Source organism: Sparus aurata, chromosome 12, assembly GCF_900880675.1.
Source record: "Sparus aurata chromosome 12, fSpaAur1.1, whole genome shotgun sequence".
NCBI lineage: Eukaryota > Metazoa > Chordata > Actinopteri > Spariformes > Sparidae > Sparus > Sparus aurata.
The window spans coordinates 26,426,562-26,453,005 of NC_044198.1; the positions used below are offsets into that span (position 1 = coordinate 26,426,562).

At 42.7% G+C, this 26,444-nt stretch overlaps 3 protein-coding genes and 2 pseudogenes across 3 annotated transcripts in view; 4 read left to right on the top strand and 1 right to left on the bottom strand.

Annotated features, from left to right (window-relative positions):
• Nucleotides 1–26,421, bottom strand: part of eif2b1 (eukaryotic translation initiation factor 2B, subunit 1 alpha) — a 30,502-nt gene extending 4,081 nt beyond the window's left edge. Inside the window, exons 1-3 of the mRNA XM_030435586.1 lie at nucleotides 26,103–26,421; nucleotides 25,919–26,020; nucleotides 25,689–25,825 (exon numbers count right to left, since the gene is read on the bottom strand). Coding sequence (XP_030291446.1) covers nucleotides 25,689–25,825; nucleotides 25,919–26,020; nucleotides 26,103–26,115 — 252 coding nt within the window. The 5' untranslated portion in view covers nucleotides 26,116–26,421. The remainder of the gene's footprint in view (nucleotides 1–25,688; nucleotides 25,826–25,918; nucleotides 26,021–26,102) is intronic.
• LOC115592618 (tripartite motif-containing protein 16-like) lies at nucleotides 527–2,587 on the top strand (annotated as a pseudogene).
• Nucleotides 4,829–12,344, top strand: LOC115592932 (E3 ubiquitin/ISG15 ligase TRIM25-like). Its single transcript, XM_030436197.1, has 2 exons — nucleotides 4,829–6,529; nucleotides 9,498–12,344. Exons 1-2 carry the CDS (start codon nucleotides 4,856–4,858, stop codon nucleotides 11,247–11,249), a joined length of 3,426 nt encoding a protein of 1,141 aa, XP_030292057.1. The 5' UTR covers nucleotides 4,829–4,855; the 3' UTR covers nucleotides 11,250–12,344.
• On the top strand, nucleotides 14,069–17,093 carry LOC115592611 (tripartite motif-containing protein 16-like). The gene has a single exon (XM_030435580.1). It carries the CDS (start codon nucleotides 14,536–14,538, stop codon nucleotides 16,360–16,362), a length of 1,827 nt encoding a protein of 608 aa, XP_030291440.1. The 5' UTR covers nucleotides 14,069–14,535; the 3' UTR covers nucleotides 16,363–17,093.
• On the top strand, nucleotides 20,880–22,901 carry LOC115592617 (tripartite motif-containing protein 16-like; annotated as a pseudogene).
• Nucleotides 26,422–26,444: the final 23 nt, after the last annotated feature.

Consider the following 26,444-nt stretch of genomic DNA (forward strand, 5'->3'; position numbering starts at 1 on the left):
TCTGAATACTTCCTCTACCAGTTAGAGGAAAGTCTCACTGGTCTGCAACTTAACATCAGAATGGTACTTTGGCTCCATCATGTGCTCATAAATAGTCTGACAAGTACGGTCAGCTGTTTTCAATGAGGAAAAGAAAAGGGAACAGAATCACAGGAAGAGTTAGAGAAACATCAGCAAAGCTTGTAGAGCCAAGAAATATTTTACAACTAAAAACTTTGATGTTTTCAAAGGTGGAGCAGGTTTTAACTGAGGCATTGTTGTAAAAGAGGAAACAAAGTTCAGATTCACAGAGCTGCTCCTCCTCCTGGACTGAGTCACAGCTCGATCAGCCCTCCCTCTTCTTCCTCCTCTCACACAGCAGCTCCACTCTGTCACTATATTTCCTTGTTCCCTCCCCTTCATACATACAGTTTGTGGATGGGTGTAACTGAGCTGACAGGTTTCATTCACTGCACAAACACACCCTGTTCAGATCAGAGCTCAGACTAGTTTCAGTTATCAGGAAGTGAAGCTCAGACAGTCGTTGACATTCAGAGGTGAAATGGAGCAGAAAGAAGTTCAGCTGGACCGAGAGACTTTCTCTTGTCTGATCTGTTTGGATCTACCGAAGGATCCGGTGGCTACTCCCTGTGGACACAGCTACTGCAAGAACTGTATTAATGATCACTGGGACACAGAGGATGAGAAGACAATCTACAGCTGCCCTCAGTGCAGGACGAGCTTCATACCGAGGCCTGAGCTGCTGAAAAACGACTTGTTAGCAGTTTTAGTGGAGGAGCTGAAGAAGACTGGACTCCAAGCTGCTCCTGCTGATCTCTGCTATGCTGGACCTGAAGATGTGGCCTGTGATTTCTGCACTGGGAGAAAAGTGAAAGCCCTCAAGTCCTGTTTATCCTGTCTGGCATCTTACTGTGAGAAACACCTCCAGCCTCATTATGATGTGGCTCCATTAAAGAAACACAAGCTGGTGGAGCCGTCAGAGAAGCTCCAGGAGAACATCTGCTCTCGTCATAATGAGGTGATGAAGATGTTCTGTCGTACTGATCAGCAGTGTATCTGTTATCTCTGCTCTGTGGAGGAACATAAAGGCCACGACACAGTGTCAGCTGCAGCAGAGAGGACTGAGAGGCAGAGAGAGCTGGAGGGGAGTCGACACAACATCCAGCAGAGAATCCAGGACAGAGAGAAAGATGTGAAGGTGCTTCAACAGGAGGTGGAGGCCATCAATGGCTCTGCTGATAAATCAGTGGAGCACAGTGAGAAGATCTTCACCCAGCTGATCCGTCTCATGGAGAAAAGACGCTCTGATGTGAAGCAGCAGGTCAGATCCCAGCAGGAAACTGAAGTGAGTCGAGTCAAAGAGCTTCAGGAGAAGCTGGAGCAGGAGATCACTGAGCTGAAGAGGAAAGACGCTGAGCTGAAGAAGCTCTCACACACAGAGGATCACACCCAGTTTTCTGCACAACTACCCCTCACTGTCAGCACTCAGTGAGTCTACACACTCATCCAGCATCAAGATCCGTCCTCTCAAGTACTTTGAGGATGTGACAGCAGCTGTGTCAGAGGTCAGAGACAAACTACAGGACGTCCTGCGAGAGATATGGACAAACATCTCACTGACAGAGACTGAAGTGGATGTTTTACTGCCACAACCAGAGCCCAAGACCAGAGCTGACTTCTTAAGATATTCATGTGAAATCACACTGGATCCAAACACAGCAAACACACTTCTGTTGTTATCTGAGGGGAACAAAAAAGCAACATTCACAGGTCAACAACAGTCTTATTCTGATCACCCAGACAGATTCACTGTGTGGCAACAGGTCCTGAGTAGAGAGAGTCTGACTGGACGTTGTTACTGGGAGGTGGAGTGGAGAGGGAGAGTTGGTGTGGCAGTCGCATACAAGAATATCAGCAGAGCAGGGAGCTCATATGAATGTGGATTTGGATCCAATGACAAATCCTGGATGTTATTTTGTTTCACAGACAGTTATAACTTTCATCACAACAAAGTCCAAACTCTCATCTCAGGTCCTGAGTTCTCCAGAGTTGGAGTGTACCTGGATCACAGTGCAGGTATTCTGTCCTTCTACAGAGTCTCTGACACCATGACTCTCCTCCACAGAGTCCAGACCACATTCACTCAGCCTCTCTATGCTGGGCTTAGGTTAAACTGGTTGTTTTCTTCTGGAGGCTCTGCTGAGTTTTGTAAACTCAAATAGACTGAAGTCATTTCAGGGTCAGTGGGTTAAATTGTGTTTCATTTCTTCAGACTTGTTGTGTTTCCATCATTGTTGCTGAGAGCTGATTGTTGTGGCATTTCTTCACTGCACACAGATCACCTGTCAATCAAACATTGTGGGCGGTACTTTGACATCTTGTTGTTCTGTAAATGTTGGACTTTCTTCAGGCGGCGCTCCTTCCTGTGTCTGTTCAGCCACAGAGGCTCTCGCTGCTCATGATGACTTCAGTTCACATGATCATAATCAATAAGGAGATGATTCATTATTTGTTTGTACATAGCTGAGATTCTGCTCCAACAAACTGATTGTGTGGATGAAGTGAATCTGTTCATGAAATCATTGAACAAGAGTCGTTTAACAGACTTTACTGACGGGACGTGTGAACAAACTGGAAAGTGTCCATGTTTTGCTGTCTAGAACAAAGGACAGTTCAGATTTTGATTCTCTTCATGTTTTGTTCTGTTCACTGATACTTCCATATTTTGAGGTGCGGGGCAACTCATCTGTGACTCATATTAAACCTTTGTATGTGTCAGAGAAAAGAGCAACAAGACTTATTAACAAGGTGGATAAAAGAAAACACAGCAACAGACTGTCAGGTCACGTGGTGAAATTTAAAGATTTAGTTTATTTGAAAACGTTATTAGTCATGTGTAAAGACAGAAATCAGCTGAAAATCTACAGAGGTTGTTTATATGAAGATCAAATTTAATTTTAAAATTCTGTATGATGTCGTACATTAAATCAGACACTGTGATGTAACATGATGCTCAAATATTCAATTTAAAAAGATTTAAAATGGAATTAATGAGCTTATTGAGTTTCATTTATGTTGAGATGACTGTTATTGATTGCATCCGAGTTTTATTTAGAGTTTAAGTTAAGTTTTTCTTCTATAAGTTTTTCCTATTTTTGTTTTTCTTAATTCGTATAAAAAAATGTAGAAAGGATTCTGGCTGAACATGTGAAATAGTCTTGTGCATTTGTTTTTGGAAATTCTACACTAAGATGACACAAAAAACTGAACATGAATGATTCATTTTTCCGTGTATTGAATCTGTTTTCCTTTGTTGTTGATGTTTTAATTCATTTAATTAAAATTAAAGCTGCAAGCAGTGATGAATGGGCCCTTGCACACGTCGGGGTGTGCTCCTCTTGTGGCATGCTGACACCAGAGCTTGTTCATAGAACACCTTCCGTTGAGGAAGTCGTTCCATTTATAATTTGGTGGCTTGCTCCCGCTGGGATGAAATAATGTATGCATGTTCAGGCAGTGAAGCTTAAAAAGGGGAACAGTTTGAAAGCTGAATGGTTTGTCCAGCTGAACATAAAGCTGAATGTATGAAGACGCTGAATACAGCAGAAAGCTGAATATTTGAAAAAGCTCAAAAGGAAGAAAAGCTGGAAAGTAAGATGGCTGAAAGAGCTTAAAAGGTGAACAGTTTTTCTGGCTGCACATATGCTGGAGCAGTAACACAGCCAAAAATGTCCCCATAGGAATGAAGGGGAAACACCTCCCAAACTCCAGCCATTTTAGAAAAAAATGTAATGTTATTGCCAAAATATTTATATATTGATTAACAGGAGATATTGCTGAACTCTGTGATGTCAGCAAGATACAAAAGAGGTACCATCTGCTCTCCTCCAGAATTTGGGCTCAAAATTAACATTGCGGCTTATGGGGGAGTTGCTGGAGTGCTTGTCGCTCTGGGGCTTCTACAAAAATATACATCCTACATCTGAAATAAGACCATCAGCTGAAAGCCAACAAGATTTCCTACATTGCTATGTATATGTTGTCTATGTGAAGAAAAAGATTTGGGATCCAAATCAAGCTGAAGAGAATTTTTTGTCCACTTTTTCCAGCTGCTCTCCACTCGCGTGATGATGTCATGCATAACACGAACCGCAGCCAGCACGTTGTCATTAAAAATGAAACACAACCACGGTCTCTTCTGTTGTTCTGTAGCTGGGACAGAATATAGGCACTTATGTTGATTATTACAACCAACAACAGAGCAATTGCGTGTCTAGCTTTGAGCGACAACGTTGCGAAACAATGCTGTCTCACTGCTGGACACACTGAACTTCACCTTGGGGATGAACACCCCCTCTCTGATATCTCCTATCATCGCGCAGAGGAGGCTGGCCTATGATAATGACTCCTTTCGTCACGTAACGAAAGGAGCAGAATGGGAACAGCCTGTAGGAGGCTGGTGACATGTAAAATGACAAACTCAAGACTGCTGATTCTCTCAGTTGAATCACATCTAGAACTGAAAAACTTTGATGTTTTCAAATGTGGAGCAGGTTTTAACTGAGGCTTTATTGTAAAAGAGGAAATAAAGTTCAGATTCACAGAGCTGCTCCTCCTCCTGGACTGAGTCACAGCTCGATCAGCCCTCCCTCTTCTTCCTCCTCTCACACAGCACCTCCACTCTGTCAGTATATTTCCTTGTTCCCTCCTCTTCAGATCTACTGTTTGTGGATGGGTGTAACTGGTCTGACAGGCTTTATCCACGACACAAACACACCCTGTTCAGATCAGAGCTCAGACTAGTTTCAGTTATCAGTAAGAGAAACTCAGACAGTCGTTGTCACTGAAAGGTGAAATGGCGCAGAAAGCAGTTCAGCTGGACCGAGAGACTTTCTCTTGCCTGGTCTGTTTGGATCTACTGAAGGATCCGGTGGCTACTCCCTGTGGACACAGCTACTGCAAGAACTGTATTAAAGACCACTGGGACACAGAGGATGAGAAGAGGATCTACAGCTGCCCTCAGTGCAGGAAGAGCTTCACACCGAGGCCTCAGCTGCTGAAAAACACCATGTTAGCAGTTTTAGTGGAGGAGCTGAAGAAGACTGGACTCCAAGCTGCTCCTGCTGATCACTGCTATGCTGGACCTGAAGATGTGGCCTGTGATTTCTGCACTGGGAGGAAACTGAGAGCAGTTAAGTCCTGTCTGCAGTGTGTGGCCTCTTACTGTGAGAAACACCTGCAGCCTCATTATGATGTGGCTCCATTAACGAAACACAAGCTGGTGGAGCCGTCAGAGAAGCTCCAGGAGAACATCTGCTCTCGTCACGATGAGGTGATGAAGATGTTCTGTCGTACTGATCAGCAGTGTATCTGTTATCTCTGCTCTGTGGACGAACATAAAGGCCACGACACAGTGTCAGCTGCAGCAGAGAGGACTGAGAGGCAGAGAGAGCTGGAGGGGAGTCGACACAACATCCTGCAGAGAATCCAGGACAGAGAGAAAGATGTGAAGGTGCTTCAACAGGAGGTGGAGGCCATCAATGGCTCTGCTGATAAAGCAGTGGAGCACAGTGAGAAGATCTTCACCCAGCTGATCCGTCTCATGGAGAAAAGACGCTCTGATGTGAAGCAGCAGGTCAGATCCCAGCAGGAAACTGAAGTGAGTCGAGTCAAAGAGCTTCAGGAGAAGCTGGAGCAGGAGATCACTGAGCTGAAGAGGAAAGACGCTGAGCTGAAGAAGCTCTCACACACAGAGGATCACACCCAGTTTCTACACAACTACCCCTCACTGTCAGCACTCAGTGAGTCTACACACTCATCCAGCATCAAGATCTGTCCTCTCAAGTACTTTGAGGATGTGACAGCAGCTGTGTCAGAGGTCAGAGACAAACTACAGGACGTCCTGAGAGAGACATGGACAAACATCTCACTGACAGAGACTGATGTGGATGTTTTACTGTCACAACAGGAAAACAAGACCAGAGCTGACTTCTTAAAATATTCATGCGAAATCACACTGGATCCAAACCCAGCACACAGACGTCTGTTATTATCGGAGGGGAACAGAAAAGCAACATTCATGAGTCAAAAACAGTCTTATTCTGATCATCCAGACAGATTCACTGTGTGGCAGCAGGTCCTGAGTAGAGAGTGTCTGACTGGACGTTGTTACTGGGAGGTGGAGAAGAGAGGAGATGGAGTTGGTGTAGCAGTCGCATACAAGAATATCAGCAGAACAGGGAGCTCACATGAATGTGGATTTGGATTCAATGACAAATCTTGGATGTTAACTTGTTTCACAGACAGTTATAACTTTCATCACAACAAAGTCAAAACTCCTGTCTCAGGTCCTCAGTCCTCCAGAGTTGGAGTGTACCTGGATCACAGTGCAGGTATTCTATCCTTCTACAGCGTCTCTGACACCATGACTCTCCTCCACAGAGTCCAGACCACATTCACTCAGCCTCTCTATGCTGGACTTCGGTTTGGCTGGACTCATAAAGACTCTGCTGAGTTTTGTAAACTCAAATAGACTGAAGTCATTTCAGGGTCAGTGGGTTAAATTGTGTGTTTCATTCCTTCAGACTTGTGTTTCCATCATTGTTGCTGAGAGCTGATTGTTGTGGCTTTTCCTCACTGCACACAGATCACCTGTCAATCAAACATTGTGGGTGGTACTTTGACATCTTCTTGTTGTTCTGTAAATGTTGGACTTTCTTCAGGCGGCGCTCCTTCCTGTGTCTGTTCGGCCACGGAGGCTTTCGCTGCTCATGATTACTTCAGTTCACATGATCATAATCAATAAGGAGATGCTTCATTATTTGCTTGTACATAGCTGAGATTCTGCTCCAACAAACTGATTGTGTGGATGAAGTGAATCTGATCATGAAATCATTGAACAAGAGTCGTTTAACAGACTTTACTGACGGGACATGTGAACAAACTGGAAAGAGTGTCCATGTTTTACTGTTTTGAAAGAAGAATGGTTCAGATTTTGATTTTGTTTTGTTCACTTATTCTTCCATATTTTGAGGTGCGGGGCAACTTGTCTGTGACTCGTACTAAACCTTAGTATGTTTCAGTGAAAAGAGCAATAAGACGTATTAACAAGGTGGATGAACGAAAACACAGCAACAGACTGTTTATCAGGTCACACATAATGAAATTTAAAGATTTAGTAGATTTGAAAACGTTATCAGTCGTGTAAAGACAGAAATCAACAGGAAATCTACAGAGGTTGTTTAAATCAAGATCAAATGTAATTATAAAAGTCAGAGACACTGTGATGTAACATGCTGCTCAAATATTCAATTTCAGAGGATTCAAAAGGGAAATAATGAGACATTATTAGCTTATTGAGTAACATTTATTTCAAGAAGAGTGTTATTGATTGTATCTGATTTGATTTGTGAATAGAGAAGTGAACAATAAAGTGATGTCCATCAGTATCTACAGTATCTGGTGTTTTTATTATGAAAGGAGCAGCTCATACAGGTTTTTCTTCTTCCTGCTCTTGATTGGTTCATTGAATGTGTGGAAGTGTAACTTGGTAGTAAATCTACTCAGAAATGAATTCTCACTCAGGTTTGGGATCGTTCTCTAACATGTTTCAATGTTTACGTGTTCTTTGTTGTTTTCTGTTAAGTGTTACATAGGGTGACCACACGTCCACGTTTTCAGAGACAGTTCCCATTTTCAAAGGAGCGCTCTGTAGTTTTGGAGATGTCAGAAGTTGAATACTCTATATTTTAATGAGGTCATAATAGAAACTCAGAAATGCATTGTTTTTGCACTGCCTCGCACGGGGCACCATATGTGGTACAACATGCAACATTAATAGGGAGAATTGGGTTTCATTTGACTATCAATAATAATAAATGACTAACTGGAGTAATTATTAATTATGTTAACTAATAAGATCTGATTCATGCTGTATCTCCTCGGGGCACCACCCTTGACAACGGGAGAATATAGCCAATTCACCAAATCGGTCTCAAAAAAGATACTAAAAAGTCAGTTTGGGACTCTGATTAATAATTAACTTAATAACTACAAGTAATATTACCATACCAGCTAGCAGGGTTTCCGCTAGAAAATACTGGCACTGGACAACGTGACTGGCAGGTTTTCAATTTACCGGACAAATCTTTGAAATTCCGGTCAAATACCTATCGGAATTTATTGAGCTTAACATAATGAATGATATGCAGGATATATAATAATGATATAAAAGCATGTCAATCTATGATCCTTTCCATTGAAAAGGTCTGATGAAAAGACAGCAGGTTGAGGAAACTGGTCACTCCTTTCCTTTGCAAGGATAGCAGCTCTGTGCTTGGTGTTCCTTAGATTGTGTAGTTAGCTGGAAAGTTTGGTGTTGCAGCTGCTGGTGCTAACTAAGCTGGAATACCAACAGGACCTTGTGCTGATTCTGTGAGGAGTAGTTCTTTGGGCCTGCTGGAGATGCAGCTGGCAGCTCTCAGGCCCAGAAGAATCTAGGAGAAGAGAACTTGGGGCCAGGTAGCCCCATAGAGAGAGAGGTGGAGAAGAAAAGGGCTCAAGTTTTTACTATTTGGTCAGTGGGGAGTCTGTCACCCTGACCAATAGTATCTCAAAGCTGAATTTGCACCTAGGTGTCAAGACCGGAGAATTGTGCCTTGTATTTTTTCCATCAGTGAATACACAAGCTGTTCTCAGAGGAAAACAAGGTCCCAGAACGCTGTATGAAGCTTCAGAAAATAGATAAAGATCTCAATATTGAAAGAGAGTGTGGTGACTTGCTCCATGGAAATCAAAGAATTATTATCAATGGTTATTGTTTACTGTATTTGTAAAGATGTATATGTTTACTGTTTATTAAATATTGTCTTCTTTGGTATATTGAATGTAAATGATTAAATCAGTCAAAACAGTAAGTAAAAACAGCTGCATGGATTTAAGACGACCTGTGGACTCAGAAACAGACAGGCTGGTAGAGAGATTTTGCCACAACATGCCCATTTTTAAATAGTTGTATTTGTACCCAAGTACGGAATATGAATATTTCCTCCACCAGTTTCTTGGAAGAAAGTCTCACTGTTCTGCAACTCAACTTTGGCTTCATCATGTGCTCATAGAGAGTCTGACAAGTACTGTCATCTGTGTTTTAACCAGGAAATGAAAAGTGAACAGAATCAGTGGAAGAGTTAGAGAAACATCAGCAAAGTCTGAGGAGCCAAGAAATATTTTACAACTAAAAACTGTGATGTTTTCAAATGTGGAGCAGGTTTTAACTGAGGCTTTGTTGTACAAGCTGAACAAAGTTCAGATTCACAGAGTTGTTCCTCGTCCGGGAACAAGTCCCAGCTCGATCAGCCCTCCCTTTTCTTTCTTCTCTCACACAGCAGATCCAATCTGTTAGTATATTTCCTCGTCCCCTCCCCTTCATACCTACAGTTTGTGGATGGGTGTAACTGAGCTGACAGGTTTCATTCACTGCACAAACACACTCTGTTCAGATTAAAGCTCAGACTAGTTTCAGTTATCAAGAAGTGAGGTTCAGACAGTCGTTGTCACTGAGAGGTGAAATGGAGCAGAAAGCAGTTCAGCTGGACCGAGAGACTTTCTCTTGTCCGATCTGTTTGGATCTACTGAAGGATCCGGTGACTACTCCCTGTGGACACAGCTACTGCAAGAACTGTATTAAAGACCACTGGGACACAGAGGATGAGAAGAGGATCTACAGCTGCCCTCAGTGCAGGAAGAGCTTCATACCGAGGCCTGAGCTGCTGAAAAACACCATGTTAGCAGCTTTAGTGGAGGAGCTGAAGAAGACTGGACTCCAAGCTGCTCCTGCTGATCACTGCTATGCTGGACCTGAAGATGTGGCCTGTGATTTCTGCACTGGGAGGAAACTGAAAGCCCTCAAGTCCTGTCTGCAGTGTGTGGCCTCTTACTGTGAGAAACACCTGCAGCCTCATTATGAATCACCTACATTTAAAAAACACAAGCTGGTGGAGCCATCAGAGAAGCTCCAGGAGAACATCTGCTCTCATCATGATGAGGTGATGAAGATGTTCTGTCGTACTGATCAGCAGTGTATCTGTTATCTCTGCTCTGTAGACGGACATAAAGGCCACGACACAGTGTCAGCTGCAGCAGAGAGGACTGAGAGGCAGAGAGAGCTGGAGGGGAGTCGACACAACATCCAGCAGAGAATCCAGGACAGAGAGAAAGATGTGAAGCTGCTTCAACAGGAGGTGGAGGCCATCAATGGCTCTGCTGATAAAGCAGTGGAGCACAGTGAGAAGATCTTCACCCAGCTGATCCATCTCATGGAGAAAAGACGCTCTGATGTGAAGCAGCAGGTCAGATCCCAGCAGGAAACTGAAGTGAGTCGAGTCAAAGAGCTTCAGGAGAAGCTGGAGCAGGAGATCACTGAGCTGAAGAGGAAAGATGCTGATCTGAAGAAGCTCTCACACACAGAGGATCACAACCAGTTTCTACACAACTACCCCTCACTGTCAGCACTCAGTGAGTCTACACACTCATCCAGCATCAAGATCCGTCCTCTCAAGTACTTTGAGGATGTGACAGCAGCTGTGTCAGAGGTCAGAGACAAACTACAGGACGTCATGAGACAGAAATGGACAAACATTTCACTGACAGTGACTGAAGTGGATGTTTTACCATTGCAACCAGAGCCCAAGACCAGAGCTGACTTCTTAAGATATTCATGTAAAATCACACTCGATCCAAACACAGCACATACACATCTGTTATTATCTGAGGGAAACAGAAAAGCAACATGCAAGGGAGACGAAGAGTCTTATTCTGATCATCCGGACAGATTCACTGGGTGGTTTCAGGTCCTGAGTAGAGAGAGTCTGACTGGACGTTGTTACTGGGAGGTGGAGTGGAGTGGAGAAGAAGTTGGTGTAGCAGTCGCATACAAGAACATCAGCAGAGCAGGGGGCTCATCTGAATGTGGATTTGGATTCAATGAAAAATCTTGGAGGTTGTTTTGTTCCACAAACAAATATAACTTTAATCACAACAATGTCAGAACTTCCGTCTCAGGTCCTCTGTCCTCCAGAGTTGGATTGTACCTGGATCACAGTGCAGGTATTCTGTCCTTCTACAGCGTCTCTGACACCATGACTCTCCTCCACAGAGTCCAGACCACATTCACTCAGCCTCTCTATGCTGGACTTCGGTTTTATGGTATGTGGCCTTCTGGAAACTCTGCCGAGTTTTGTAAACTCAAATAGACTGAAGTCATTTCAGGGTCAGTGGGTTAAATTGTGTGTTTCATTTCTTCAGACTTGTTGTGTTTCCATCATTGTTGCTGATAACTGATTGTTGTGGCATTTCTTCACTGCACACAGATCACCTGTCAATCAAACATTGTGGGCGGTACTTTGACGTCTTGTTGTTGTTCTGTAAATGTTGGACTTTCATCAGGCGGCGCTCCTTCCTGTGTCTGTTCAGCCACGGAGGCTCTCGCTGCTCATGATGACATGGATGACATGATCATAATCAATAAGGAGATGCCTCATTATTTGCTTGTACATAGCTCAGATTCTGCTCCAACAAACTGATTGTGTGGATTAAGTGAGTCTGTTCATCAAATCATTGAAAAAAAAGAGTTGTTTAACAGACTTCACACAGACGGGACGTGTGAACAAACTGGAAAGTGTGTCCATGTTTTGCTGTTTTGAACAAAGGACAGTTCAGATTTTGATTTTGTTTTGCTCACCTATTATTGCATATTTTGAGGTTTGGGGCAACTCGTGTGACTCGTACTAAACCTTTGTATGTGTCAGCGTGAAAAGAGCAATAAGACTTATGAACAAGGTGGATGAAAGTAAACACAGCAACAGACTGTTCAGGTCACACATGATGAAATTTGAAGATTTAGTAGATTTGAAAACATTATCAGACGTGTGTAAAGACAGAAATCAACAGGAAATCTACAGAGGTTGGTTATAGCAAGATCAAATGTAATTTTTGAAAGTCTGTATGATGTCGTATATTAAAGCAGAGACACTGTGATGTAACATGCTGCTCAAATATTCAATTTACGAGGATTTAAAAGGGAAATAATGAGACTGTAGCTTATTCAGTCACCATTGTATTAAGATGACTGTTATTGATTGTATCTGATTTGATTTGTAAATAGAGAAGTGAACAATGACGTGATGTCCATCAGTATCTACAGTATCTGGTGTTATTATTGAGAAAGGGGCAGCTCATAGGTTTTTCTTCTTCCTACTCCAGTTCATTGAATGTGTTGAAGTGTAACTTGGTAGTAAATCTACTCAGAAATAAATTCTCACGCAGGTTTGGGATCACTCTTTAACATGTTTAAATGTTCACGTGTTCTTTGTTGTTTTCTGTTGAGTGTTACTTGGGGTGACCACACCTCCACGTTTTCAGTGACAGCCCCTGTTTTCAAATGTGCGCTATTTAGTTTTGGAGACATCAGAATTTTAACACTTGGAATTTTAATGAGGTAATAATAGAAACTCAGAAATATATTGTTTTTGCACTGCCTTGCACGGGGCACCACATGTGGTACTTCGTGCAACATTAATAGGGAGTTTTGGGTTAAATTTGGCTATCAATAATAATTCATGTCTATCAGGGATAATTATTAATCATAATGACTTATAAGATCCAATTCATATTGTACCACCTCGGGGCACCACCCTTGACGAAGGGAAAATATAGCCAATTCACCAAATCAGTCTCAGAAAAAGATACTGATATTAAATAGACAGCATGAAGGTTCAAAAGGATTGGACTTACCACTAAGAGAAAAACATACAATCTGACTAATATGTACTATATACAGGGGTTTGTGTGTATGTGTGTGTGTTATGTGATGCTACGTTATAGAAGATGGCTAGTTGCATGCAAAAACTCTGAGACTGTGTGAAGCATAATTTAACTAGCCTCAAATTAACCGTGTAGAAAAACAAACTACCAATGACCTGACCTAAGATCACAATAACACCAAAACACAGAACACATAGATTGAACACATTTGCATTACTTCAACCAGAGTTTAAAACTCTGTGCCTTGTCATGCTATGCTATGCTGTGTGCTATATATGCCCAGTTCAACGTTACAGTCCCTGAAGGAAAGGTGCTGGTGGTTCATGGGCTACTAAGCCAAACAAGAGAAGGTTGCAATCCAAATGTTGAACACTGCTGTTCTTGCTGTGCAAGGTCTGATGAAAGACAGCAGGTTGAGGAAACTGGTCGCTACTTTCCTTTCCAAGTATAGCAGCTCTGTGCTTTGTGTTCCTTGGATTGTGTAGTTAGCTGGAAATTTTTTGTTGCAGCCGCTGGTGCTAACTAATCTGGAATACCAGCAGGACCTTGTGCTGATGCTGTTAGGAGAAGTTCTTTGGGCCTGCTGGAAATACATCTGGCACCTTTCAGCAGCTGTTAGGCCCAGAGGTATCAAGGAGAATAGAACTTGGGAGCAGGCAGCCCCACGTAGAGAGAGGTGGAGAAGAGAGAGAACAAAGGGAGGATCTGGAGTTTTGACTATTTGGTCAGTGGGGGGTCTGTCACCCTGACCAATAGTAGCTAAAAGCTGAAATGACACATAGATGTGAAGACTGGAGAGTTCTGGGAAACTGGGTTCAGTTCAGAGTCCATTTTGAAATCCACAGTGAATGCCTTCATCTATGGGTCCCAACATTGTATTTTCCCACCAGTGAATAAACAAGCTGTTCTCAGTAGGAAAACAAGGTCCCATAACGCATTATGACGCTAGAAAGGGGGCAGGGTCCGCAACATAGTAAAACAGTATAAATTGTGTTATCCTTTAAGGTCAGTTTGTTTATTCAGAAAATAGAAGATCTTTCTCTTCTTATAACATTTCTTCACCAAAACTACAAAGTGCCCCTATGACTATCCATTAAAGCCAAAGTGAAACCATCTTTGACTTTTTCTTATTCGGCTGGAAGAAACCAATGTTACGAAATACATGTTTGCTGTTAATTAAAAATTGTCTTCTTTGGAATATTGAATGAAGTAGTACAAACAGCTGCATGGATGTAAGACGACCTGTATACTCAGAAGTACACAGGCTGGTACAGAGATGCTGTCACAACATGCCCTTTTATATATATTTACATTTGTACCTAAGTACAGTATCTGAATATTTCCTCCACTAGTATCTTAGAAGAAAGTCTCATCGGTCTGCAACTCAACTCCAGAACGGTACTTTGGCTCCATCATGTGCTCATAAATAGTCTGACAAGTACCGTCAGCTGTTTTTAACCAGGAAATGAAAGTGAAGAGTCAGGGGAAGAGTTGGAGAAACATCAGCAAAGCCTGAGGAGCCAAGAAATATTTTAGAACTGAAAACTTTGATGTTTTCAAAGGTGGAGCAGGTTTTAACTGAGGCTTCGTTGTAGAAGAGGAAACAAAGTTCACATTCACAGAGCTGCTCCTCGTCCTGGACTGAGTCACAGCTCGATCAGCCCTCCCTCTACTTCCTCCTCTCACACAGCAGCTCCACTCTGTCAATATATTTCCATGTTCCCTCCTATTCAGATCTACAGATTGTGGTTGGGTGTAACTTACCAGACAGGTTTCATTCACTGCACACACCCTGTTCAGATCAGAGCTCAGGCTAATTTCAGTTATCAGGAAGTGAAGCTCAGACAGTCGTTGTCACTGAGAGGCGAAATGGCGCAGAAAGGAGTTCAGCTGGACCGAGAGACTTTCTCTTGTCCGATCTGTTTGGATCTACTGAAGGATCCGGTGGCTACTCCCTGTGGACACAGCTACTGCAAGAACTGTATTAAAGACCACTGGGACACAGAGGATGAGAAGAGGATCTACAGCTGCCCTCAGTGCAGGAAGAGCTTCATACCGAGGCCTGAGCTACGGAAAAACACCATGTTAGCAGCTTTAGTGGAGGAGCTGAAGAAGACTGGACTCCAAGCTGCTCCTGCTGATCACTGCTATGCTGGACCTGAAGATGTGGCCTGTGATTTCTGCACTGGGAGGAAACTGAGAGCAGTTAAGTCCTGTCTGGTCTGTCTGGCCTCTTACTGTGAGAAACACCTCCAGCCTCATTATGATGTGGCTCCATTGAAGAAACACAAGCTGGTGGAGCCGTCAAAAAAGCTCCAGGAGAACGTCTGCTCTCGTCACGATGAGGTACTGAAGATGTTCTGCCGTACTGATCAGCAGTGTATCTGTTATCTCTGCTCTGTGGACGAACATAAAGGCCATGACATAGTGTCAGCTGCAGCAGAGAGGACTGAGAGGCAGAGAGAGCTGGAGGGGAGTCGACACAACATCCAGCAGAGAATCCAGGACAGAGAGAAAGATGTGAAGCTGCTTCAACAGGAGGTGGAGGCCATCAACGGCTCTGCTGATAAAGCAGTGGAGGACAGTGAGAAGATCTTCACCCAGCTGATCCGTCTCATGGAGAAAAGACGCTCTGATGTGAAGCAGGAGGTCAGATCCCAGCAGGAAACTGAAGTGAGTCGAGTCAAAGAGCTTCAGGAGAAGCTGGAGCAGGAGATCACTGAGCTGAAGAGGAAAGACGCTGAGCTGAAGAAGCTCTCACACACAGAGGATCACAGCCAGTTTCTACACAACTACCCCTCACTGTCAGCACTCAGTGAGTCTACACACTCATCCAGCATCAATATCCGTCCTCTCAAGTACTTTGAGGATGTGACAGCAGCTGTGTCAGAGCTCAGAGACAAACTACAGGACGTCCTGAGAGAGACATGGACAAACATCTCACTGACAGTGACTGATGTGGATGTTTTACTGTCACAGCGAGAGCCCAAGACCAGAGCTGGATTCTTAAGATATTCATGTAAAATCACACTGGATCCAAACACAGCAAACACACGTCTGTTATTATCTGATGCGGACAGAAAAGCAACAAACGTGAGACAACATCAGTCTTATTCTAGACACCCAGACAGATTCACTGGGTGGGAGCAGGTCCTGAGTAGAGAGAGTCTGACTGGACGTTGTTACTGGGAGGTGGAGTGGAGAAAGTGGGAGAGAGGAGGAGTTGGTGTAGCAGTCGCATACAAGAATATCCGCAGAGGAGGGGAGGTAGATGAATGTGTATTTGGATACAATGACAAATCTTGGATGTTAAATTGTTCCACAGACAGTTATGAGTTTTATTACAAAAAAGTCCAAACTCCCGTCTCAGGTCCTCGGTCCTCCAGAGTTGGAGTGTACCTGGATCACAGTGCAGGTATTCTGTCCTTCTACAGCGTCTCTGACACCATGACTCTCCTCCACAGAGTCCAGACCACATTCACTCAGCCTCTCTATGCTGGACTTAATGTTTCTGACTCTGCTGAGTTTTGTGAACTCAAATAGACTGAAGTCATTTCAGGGTCAGTGGGTTAAATTGTGTGTTTCATTTCTTCAGACTTGTTGTGTTTCCATCATTGTTGCTGAGAGCTGATTGATGTGGCATTTCTTCACTGCACACAGATCACCTGTCAATCAAACATTGTGGGCGGTACTTTGTCGTCTTCCTGTTTGTTCTGTAAATGATGGACTTTCTTCAGGCGGCACTCCTTCCTGTGTCTGTTCAGCCACGGAGGCTCTTGCTGCTCTCGACGACTTCAGTTCACATGATCATAATCAATAAGGAGATGCTTCATTATTTGCTTGTACATAGCTGAGATTCTGCTCCAACAAACTGATTGTGTGGATGAAGTGAATCTGTTCATGAAATCATTCAACAAGAGTCTTTTAACAGACTTTACTGACGGGACGTGTGAACAAACTGGAAAGTGTGTCCATGTTTTGCTGTTTTGAACAAAGGACGGCTAGGATTTTGATTTTGTTTTGTTCACTTATTCTTCCATATTTTGAGGTGCAGGGCAACTAGTCTGTGACTCGTACTAAACCGTTGTATGTTTCAGTGAAAAGTGCAATAAGACTTATTAGGGATGTCCCGATCAGGTTCTTTTTTACCCCAATCCCAATCCGAGTCTTTCAATATTCAGTATCTGCCGATACAGAGTCCCAATCCGATACTTGGCTAACTAATATTTTCCTGGATAATACAGCTGCATTTAGAAACAAAGTACCTGCATCCAAGCTGTTCCTTAGTAGGTTTTTTTTATTTTGTTGAAACAAAGTATATACTTTCATATGGCTCTTCCTTATTCTGCATGTGCTATTGCAACATTGGCCTACCACCTTCCTTGTGTTAGCAGGTGAGTGTGTGACGCTGCACTGTGACAGTAGACCCTCGGGTGCAGCCAGCTGAAGTGTGTGAGACGCAGCCCATGCTTGGTACCTCCATATCATCAATTGCTTTTACATATTCCATACGTTGTCACGTAAAATAACGTGGACACGTTGCTCGTCTATTTCACAGCATTCAGCATCTCCTCGGTTGCCTGTATTACATGCTCTGCTGTATGAGACCCACGAAACTAGTGCGCATAACGGCACGTTGTAACTCAAAAGTGGAGTCAATATAATGTATTGCTAGGTGACAAAGAAAACCCTGATCCTCTACCAAGGACATGAGCTGTTTATCCAGAGCGATTCATTTAATTACACTCTCTGTAATATTTGTGGCCATGTCGCTGTCTTGAGGATATTTCTCTTTCCTTTTGAAAGTATCCACAAGTGTTTTTTTGCTTCGGTGTCTTTGCCTGTATTGCTTGAGTGAACTCGTTGTATTCTTTGAGAGTTAGTTTTTTATAAGCCGTATCAACTGAGTAGTATTAAATGCAGCTCCGCGAAACGGTCGTATAGCAGATGTTACATGTCGCAGTTGGACTGCTTTCGCTTTGTAATCTAAGTTATTTCCACACTGCAGACACTTTATCGACAGATTTGCCAGAGTAATTTTTCGTGCGCGTCTGCGTTCTGCCACGAATTGTGCTCTGACATAAATAAATAAATAAAAAATCGGGCTTGGGTCCACGTTTAAATTTGCCGATCAGCGGAAAAATGCCCAGATCAGCCCCGATCCCACTCCTACAGATCAGATCGTGACATGCCTAAGACTTATCAACAAGGTGGATGAACGAAAACACAGCAACAGACTGTTTATCAGGTCACATGCGATGAAATTTAAAGATTTAGAAGATTTGAAAACGTTATCAATCATGTGTAAAGACAGAGATCAACAGGGAAACTACAGAGGTTGTTTATATTAAGTTCAAATGTGATATTTGAAAGTCTGTATGATGTCCTACAATAAAGCAGAGACACTGATGTAACATGCAGCTCAAATATTCAATTTAAGAGGATTTAAAAGGGAAATAATGAGACTTTAACTTATTGAGTCACATTTGTGTTAAGATGACTGTTATTGATTGTATCTGATTTGATTTGTGAAAACGGAAGTGAACAATAAAGTGATGTCCATCAGTATCTGGTGTTATTATTGAGAAAGGGGCAGCTCATAGGTTTTTCTTCTTCCTACTCCAGTTCATTGAATGTGTTGAAGTTTAACTTGGTAGTAAATCGACTCAGAAATAAATTTGCACGCAGGTTTGGGATCGCTCTCTAACATGTTTAAATGTTAACATGTTCTTTGTTGTTTTCTGTTGAGTGTTACGTAGGGTGACCACACGTCTACGTTTTCAGTGACAGTCTCTATTTTCAAATGTGCGCTATTTAGTTTTGGAGACATCAGAATTTTAATACCTCGAATTTTAATGAGGTAATAATAGAAACTCATAAATATATTGTTTTTGCACTGCCTCGCACAGGGCAACATAACTGGTACTTCATGCAACATTAATAGGGAGTTTTGGGTTAAATTTGGTTATAAATAAGGATTTAACGACTATCAGGGATGATTATTAATTATGATAACTAATAAGACCCAATTCATGTTGTATCACCTCGGGGCACCACCCTTCACGAAGGGAAAATATAGCCATTTCACCAAATCAGTCTCAGAAAAAGATACTAAACTGTCAGTTTGGCAATATTAAATAAACAGCATGAAGGTTTAAAAGTATTGGACTTATCAGAAAGAGAAAAACACACAATCTAACTAATATGCACTATATACAGGTGTTTGTGTGTATGTGTTATGTGGTGCCATGTTATAGAAGATGGCTAGTTGCACACAAAAACCCTGAGTCTGTGTGAAGCATAATTCAACTAGCGTGAAATTAGGCATGTAGAAAAACAAACTACCAATGACCTGACCTAACATCACAATCACACCAAAACTGTGAACACATACATATATTGAACACATTTGCATTACTTCAACCAGAGTTTAAAGTCCTGTGCCTAGTCATGCTATGCTATGCTGTGTGCTATATAGGCACAGTACAACGTTACCAGGTGCTGGTGGTTCCTGGGCTACTAAGCCAAGCAAGAGAAGGTTGCAATCCCATGTTGAACAGTGCTGTTCTTGCTGTCCAAGGTCTGATGAAAGACAGCAGGTGGAGGAAACTTCTCACTTCTTTCCTTTGCAAGGATAGCAGCTTGGTGCTTGGTGTTCCTTGGATTGTGTAGTTAGCTGGAAATTTTGTGCTGCAGCTGCTGGTGCTAACTCAGCTGAAATACCATCAGGACCTTGTGCTGATTCTATTAGGAGAAGTTCTTTGGGCCTGCTGGAAATGCATCTGGCAGCTTTCAGCAGCTGTTAGGCCCAGAGGTGTCAAGGAGAATAGAACTTGGGAGCAGGCAGCCCCACGTAGAGAGAGGTGGAGAAGAGAGAGAACAAAGGGAGGATCTGGAGTTTTGACTATTTGGTCAGTGGGGGGTCTGTCACCCTGACCAATAGTAGCTAAAAGCTGAAATGGCACCTAGGTGTGAAGACCGGAGAATTCTGGGAAACTGAGTTCAGTTCAGAGTCCACTTTGAAATCCACAGTGCATGCCTTCATCTATGGGTCCCAACACTGTATTTTCCCACCAGTGAATAAACAAGCTGTTCTCAGTGGAAAAACAAGGTCCCAGGACGCATTATAACACTAGAAAGGTGGCAGGGTCCGCAACATAGTAAAACAGTATAAATTGTGTTATCCTTTAAGGTCAGTTTGTTTATTCAGAAAATAGAAGATCTTTCTCTTCTTGTTAACATTTCTTCACCAAAACTACAGAGTGCTCCTATGACTGTCCATTAAAGCAAAAGTGAAACCATCTTTGACTTTTTTTTTTTAACTCAACTGGGAGAAACCAATGTGAGGAAATACATGTTAACTGTTAAATAAAAATTGTCTTCTTTGGTATATTGAATAAAGTAGTACAAACATCTGCATGGATGTAAGACGACCTGTATACTCAGAAGTAAAAAGGCTGGTACAGACATGCTGCCACAACATGCCCATTTCTATATAGTTGCATTTGTACCTAAGTACAGTATCTGAATATTTCCTCCACCAGTATCTTAGAATAAAGTCTCACTGGTCTGCAACTCAACTCCAGAATGGTACTTTGGCTCCATCATGTGCTCATAAATAGTCTGACAAGTACTGTCTGCTGTTTTTAACCAGGAAATGAAAGGTGAACAGAATCAGAGGAAGAGTTAGAGAAACATCAGCAAAGCCTGAGAAGCCAAGAAATATTTCACAATTAAAAACTTTGATGTTTTCAAATGTGGAGCAGGTTTTAACTGAGGCTTCGATGTAAAAGAGGAAACAAAGTTCAGATTCACAGAGCTGCTCCTCGTCCTGGACTGAGCCACAGCTCGATCAGCCCTCCCTCTTCTTCCTCCTCTCACACAGCAGCTCCACTCTGTCAGCATATTTCCTTGTTCCCTCCCCTTCAGATCTACAGATTGTGGTTGGTTTTCACTGAGCTGACAGGTATCATTCACTGCACCAACACACCCTGTTCAGATCAGAGCTCAGACAAGTTTCAGTTATCAGGAAGTGAAGCTCAGACAGTCGTTGTACTGAGAGGTGAAATGGCGCAGAAAGCAGTTCAGCTGGACCAAGAAATAATTTCTTGTCCGATCTGTTTGGATCTACTGAAGGATCCGGTGACTACTCCCTGTGGACACAGCTACTGCAAGAACTGTATTAATGATCACTGGGACACAGAGGATGAGAAGAGGATCTACAGCTGCCCTCAGTGCAGGAAGAGCTTCATACCGAGGCCTGAACTGCTGAAAAACACCACTGTTAGCAGCTTTAGTGGAGGAGCTGAAGAAGACTGGACTCCAAGCTGCTCCTGCTGATCACTGCTATGCTGGACCTGAAGATGTGGCCTGTGATGTCTGCACTGGGAGGAAACTGAGAGCAGTTAAGTCCTGTCTGCAGTGTGTGGCCTCTTACTGTGAGAAACACCTGCAGCCTCATTATGATGTGGCTCCATTAAAGAAACACAAGCTGGTGGAGCCGTCAGAGAAGCTCCAGGAGAACATCTGCTCTCGTCACGATGAGGTGATGAAGATGTTCTGTCGTACTGATCAGCAGTGTATCTGTTATCTCTGCTCTGTGGAGGAACATAAAGGCCACGACACAGTGTCAGCTGCAGCAGAGAGGACTGAGAGGCAGAGAGAGCTGGAGGGGAGTCGACACAACATCCAGCAGAGAATCCAGAACAGAGAGGAAGATGTGAAGGTGCTTCAACAGGAGGTGGAGGCCATCAATGGCTCTGCTGATAAAGCAGTGGAGCAGAATGAGAAGATCTTCACCCAGTTGATCCGTCTCATGGAGGAAAGACGCTCTGATGTGAAGCAGCAGGTCAGATCCCAGCAGGAAACTGAAGTGAGTCGAGTCAAAGAGCTTCAGGAGAAGCTGGAGCAGGAGATCACTGAGCTGAAGAGGAAAGACGCTGAGCTGAAGAAGCTCTCACACACAGAGGATCACAGCCAGTTTCTACACAACTACCCCTCACTGTCAGCACTCAGTGAGTCTACACACTCATCCAGCATCAAGATCCGTCCTCTCAAGTACTTTGAGGATGTGACAGCAGCTGTGTCAGAGCTCAGAGACAAACTACAGGACGTCCTGAGAGAGACATGGACAAACATCTCACTGACAGTGACTGAAGTGGATGTTTTACTGTCTCAACGAGCGAACAAGACCAGAGCTGACTTCTTAAGATATTCATATGAAATCACACTGGATTCAAACACAGCATACACAGAGCTGTTATTATCTGAGGGGAACAAAAAAGCAACAAGAATGAGACAAAAACAGTCTTATTCTAGTCACCCAGAAAGATTCACTGGGTGGGGACAGGTCCTGAGTAGAAGGAGTCTGACTGGACGTTGTTACTGGGAGGTGGAGAAGAGAGGAGATGGAGTTGGTGTAGCAGTCGCATACAAGAATATCAGCAGAGCAGGGAGCTCAGATGAAAGTTTATTTGGATTCAATGACAAATCTTGGAGGTTATTTTGTTCCACAAACGAATATAACTTTGATTACAACAAAGTCCAAACTCCCGTCTCAGGTCCTCGGTCCTCCAGAATTGGAGTGTACCTGGATCACAGTGCAGGTATTCTGTCCTTCTACAGCGTCTCTGACACCATGACTCTCCTCCACAGAGTCCAGACCACATTCACTCAGCCTCTCTATGCTGGACTTCTGTTCTGCTTGTCTGGAGACTCTGCTGAGTTTTGTAAACTCAAATAGACAGAAGTCATTTCAGGGTCAGTGGGTTAAATTGTGTGTTTTATTTCTTCAGACTTGTTGTGTTATGAGATTATTGATTAACATTTATGTTAAGATGACTGTAATTGATTGTATCTGAGTTGATTTCTGAAAATAGAAGTGAGAAATAAAGTGATGTCCATCAGTATCTACAGTATCTAGAGTTATTTAGAGTTTAAGTTACGTTTCTCTTCTTCTGCTGCTGATTATATTCCTAAAATGTGCATGAAGTATTTCGGGTGAACGTGTAAAATTGTCTTGTACAGTTGTTTTTTGTAGATTACACACTAAGATGACACAATAAACTGGATATGAATGATTATTTTTTCTGTTTATTGAATCTGTTTTTCTTTGTTGTTGTTCTTTATTTAATTTGACTGCAGATAAATTAGAAGTGGAGTAGAAGTATGAAGTAGCAGAAAATTGCATCGTAAGTACAAGTACCTCAAAATTGTATGTAAATACAGTACTTGAGTAAATGTACTTAGTTACTTTGCATCACTGCCCATCACATACAGATTACTGGTGCAGCATCAGTTACATCAAGCTAACAGTTGCAGTAGAAGGACCTCTGGTTGAGTATTTAAATTAATAATTTCATGAATTACAAGTACAAGAAACACAAAATCATACACAAGAACAGTAAATGGATTTCAGAATTTTTCACTTCCAAATATCGGTGTTGGCTTCGGCTCCAAAATCTGATTATCAGCTGGTGTCTAGTAAAAAGACAAACTCAAGACTGCTGATTGTCACAGTGGGATCACATCTGGAGGGATCTCTTTAAGACCGGCATGAACAGGAGGAACTACCACCTGAGAGAAAAGCTGCTGTGTTCGTTCAATCATGTGAGCGTTGTCTTAAGATAAACCTAAAACATACACGCCAGCTTTTTCATTAAAACTAATGCCTGCATGTGAAGCAGGTATCAATGTGGGAAGTGACAAGTGTTGTAGGCCAGACCACCTAAACTGAGACCAAGTCATGATCAAGACCAGAGTGCATCGAGACCTTTGTGGCGCAGAACACGATGAAGAAAAAGAAGCTTGTGGTGATTTATAGTTCTTAAATTTACAGTTAAGTTCACTGAAATGTACGGATGTCGTATTAGATAATAAAGTTCATTGTTAAACATTCATTTGTCCTGCCTCTGCTACATATCTTTGTAACAAATGTCTGATAACCACATTTGAGGGGCCGTTTAAAAGAAATGTGTGTAAATCACCCGATATATCGATATTGTACTTCTCTATTTCCTGACATCGGCATTGGAGTTGCATATCGGTTATATTTTAATATATGTTAACATGTGTAAGTGAACCCTTAGATACGTCTTAATAAAATAATCAAATAAATTGTAAAGAGGGATCACATGAGTGGGAAATGTACTCAAATCCTTAGGAGCTGAAATGAGCTGAGCCATTTTCATTCAACATTCCTTTTTTCTTGTTTACCATCCAACCGACACAAAACACTTTCTGTGCCTGCATCAGGTTTTTCAAGGTGACTCTTGTCGCGTGTCATAGAAACTGTCATTCAGTACAGAAGGCATAGGCGTAGAATCGCGTATGGACAGTATGGACGTGTCCATACCAATCTCAAATGATGGCTGAAATGTTCACACCAATTTTAAGGTTGAAGGGAAAAAAAATGCGCCTCATGCGGCACACAAACGGTTAAATCCTTTCCCACTTTGCAACCGCCTCCCAAATACGTCTTTGAGACAGGTGTGTTTTCTGATTGGCTCAGCTCCCTGTAGGCTGTCCAAGTTGTTTCACTTGCAGGTTTTGCCAGAATTGACGAGAGGAGGTCGACACTGCTCTCATGTAACACATGTCCGAGGATGTCGGGCAGAACAAAAGGTGGAGGACATTAGAAGCTATTTCACAAAGTGTAAGTCACCTGAGGAAAATAGTCCCCCCTCAAAGGCTACCGCTAATGAATGCAAAACATTGTCTCCAGCCGTTTTTTCACTCTTAATGGTGATTGATTTGTTATTTTGTCAGGTGATAGAAGAAGCAACACGGCCGTTCTCTTTATCAGACAGGTGGAGTGGCAGGGTCACAGCAGCAGGTGGACTTGAATAAGGACACGGTGGTTCATTTAATTTTAAGTGTTAGCAAGTTGTAATATTAAAAGTAGGCCTAGTGAATACTACTGATATAATTCGAGATTTGAGTCGTGCTGTGTCACTGCTCACAGCATCAGTATTTTATTTATCAGGTGACAGAGGAACGCCGGACAGGTTGAAGCTCATATAGGGAAGATTCAGGGCTACAGGTAAATTTGACATGGTGCTATACTAAATGTTTTACTGCATATGTTTGACTGCTTTTGTACAGCAGGTAATGCATCGTACAAAGTTAATGTCAGGCTGGCATCATGTGTTATTTCATTACGGTGCTGCATCAGGGAGAGGCCAGGTGGAGTTACAGGTGAGGCCTCAACATGGGCTTTAACACTGTAATGTAATTCAAATGTAAATTTGTTTTTATACAAAATATAAAATGTGTAATTATTAACTTTATAAATGTGATGTTGCCTGCCTGCATATTTTCACATGCAGTCATAGAGAGTGTTAATTATATAATGTGGTTATTTCTAAGGAAACAGGTCCAGCTTTAGACAGCTGTTGTTAATCTTTAATGCAAAGTTTAATGCAGTGGTTGCACTATAATATAATGTGATACACTATGACTGAAGTAAAGTTCGGACATCATTATTACACAACCTCCTCGTCTGTCATTAGTGTCATTACACTGCTTCACAATGTGTACAGTTTTTCTCCCCTGGCGGCGCGTGGTGGGGGGTGACTGGCTATGTCCCCATCAATGTCAAAATCAAACCTACACTCTTGACTGAAGGTATCAAACTGTTATACAATATAGTGATATGCCTGCAGTTATGGCCTTGAAATAAAATCCAGAGTCCTCTTTGTCCGAGACAAGACAAGATCGGGTCAAGACCAATTAAAAAGGGGGTTGAGTGCGAGATGAGACCCTCAAAAAGAGGACTTGAAACCGGTCTTGGGTCTGAGTGTTAAATATGAAGTGCTGTTTTGATGTGATATGGACTATCAGCTGGTCTGGGTGCAGGTGTTGTCTCTCACCTGGTGCTCCAGCGATGTGAGGCTGATGAAGCGCAGGAAGAGCTCTCCTCCAGAGGACACGGCCACAGAGGAGTCCTCTCCTGTCAGGCAGTCTGTGGCCCATTTCAGGCTCTCCCTCAGGCCCAGGATGGTCTCTCCTGAGGGGGGGAGGCACATCTTGTCAAAACAGGGTTATGGTTCATCTGAAACATGGCAGCTTTGTTCACAACCAGCGCATCAAACCTACACACCTTTGTCTCTCTTGAGGAATTCAAGCAGAGTGCGGATAGCGGCCACAGCAGAGGCCATGTCCGGGTCCTTCCTCATCTGAGCCCTGAAATACTCCACCAGCTCTGAACACAGTCAGACACGGTTAACATCTGTGCTGCTAACATCAAAATACGAGCCAGCAGTGATGACCTGGAGACAGCTTACCTTCTTCATTCATCCTGAATCCTACAACAGAGTCTAAACGCTGTAAAGTGTTCGAGATTAAAAACAAACCACGGCTGATATTTACTGATATTCACTGCTCAGTATTTTGACACATGTCAGAGCTGCTGACTCCTCAATTCAAATCGAATGAAACACAAAAGTAAAAATTAAATGTGCTGAGTTTAAAGTTTCAGTCACGCTTCTCACGAGAAAGCCAAAAAAATACGCCTGAGTCTGTTCGGGAAGTTTTGTTGCCACTATTTTGTCGAGTTGCACTGAATTAGCTCATCTCGCAAAGAGCTGCGTGTTGATGTGTCGCAGAGAGATGACGTAGTACGTTTT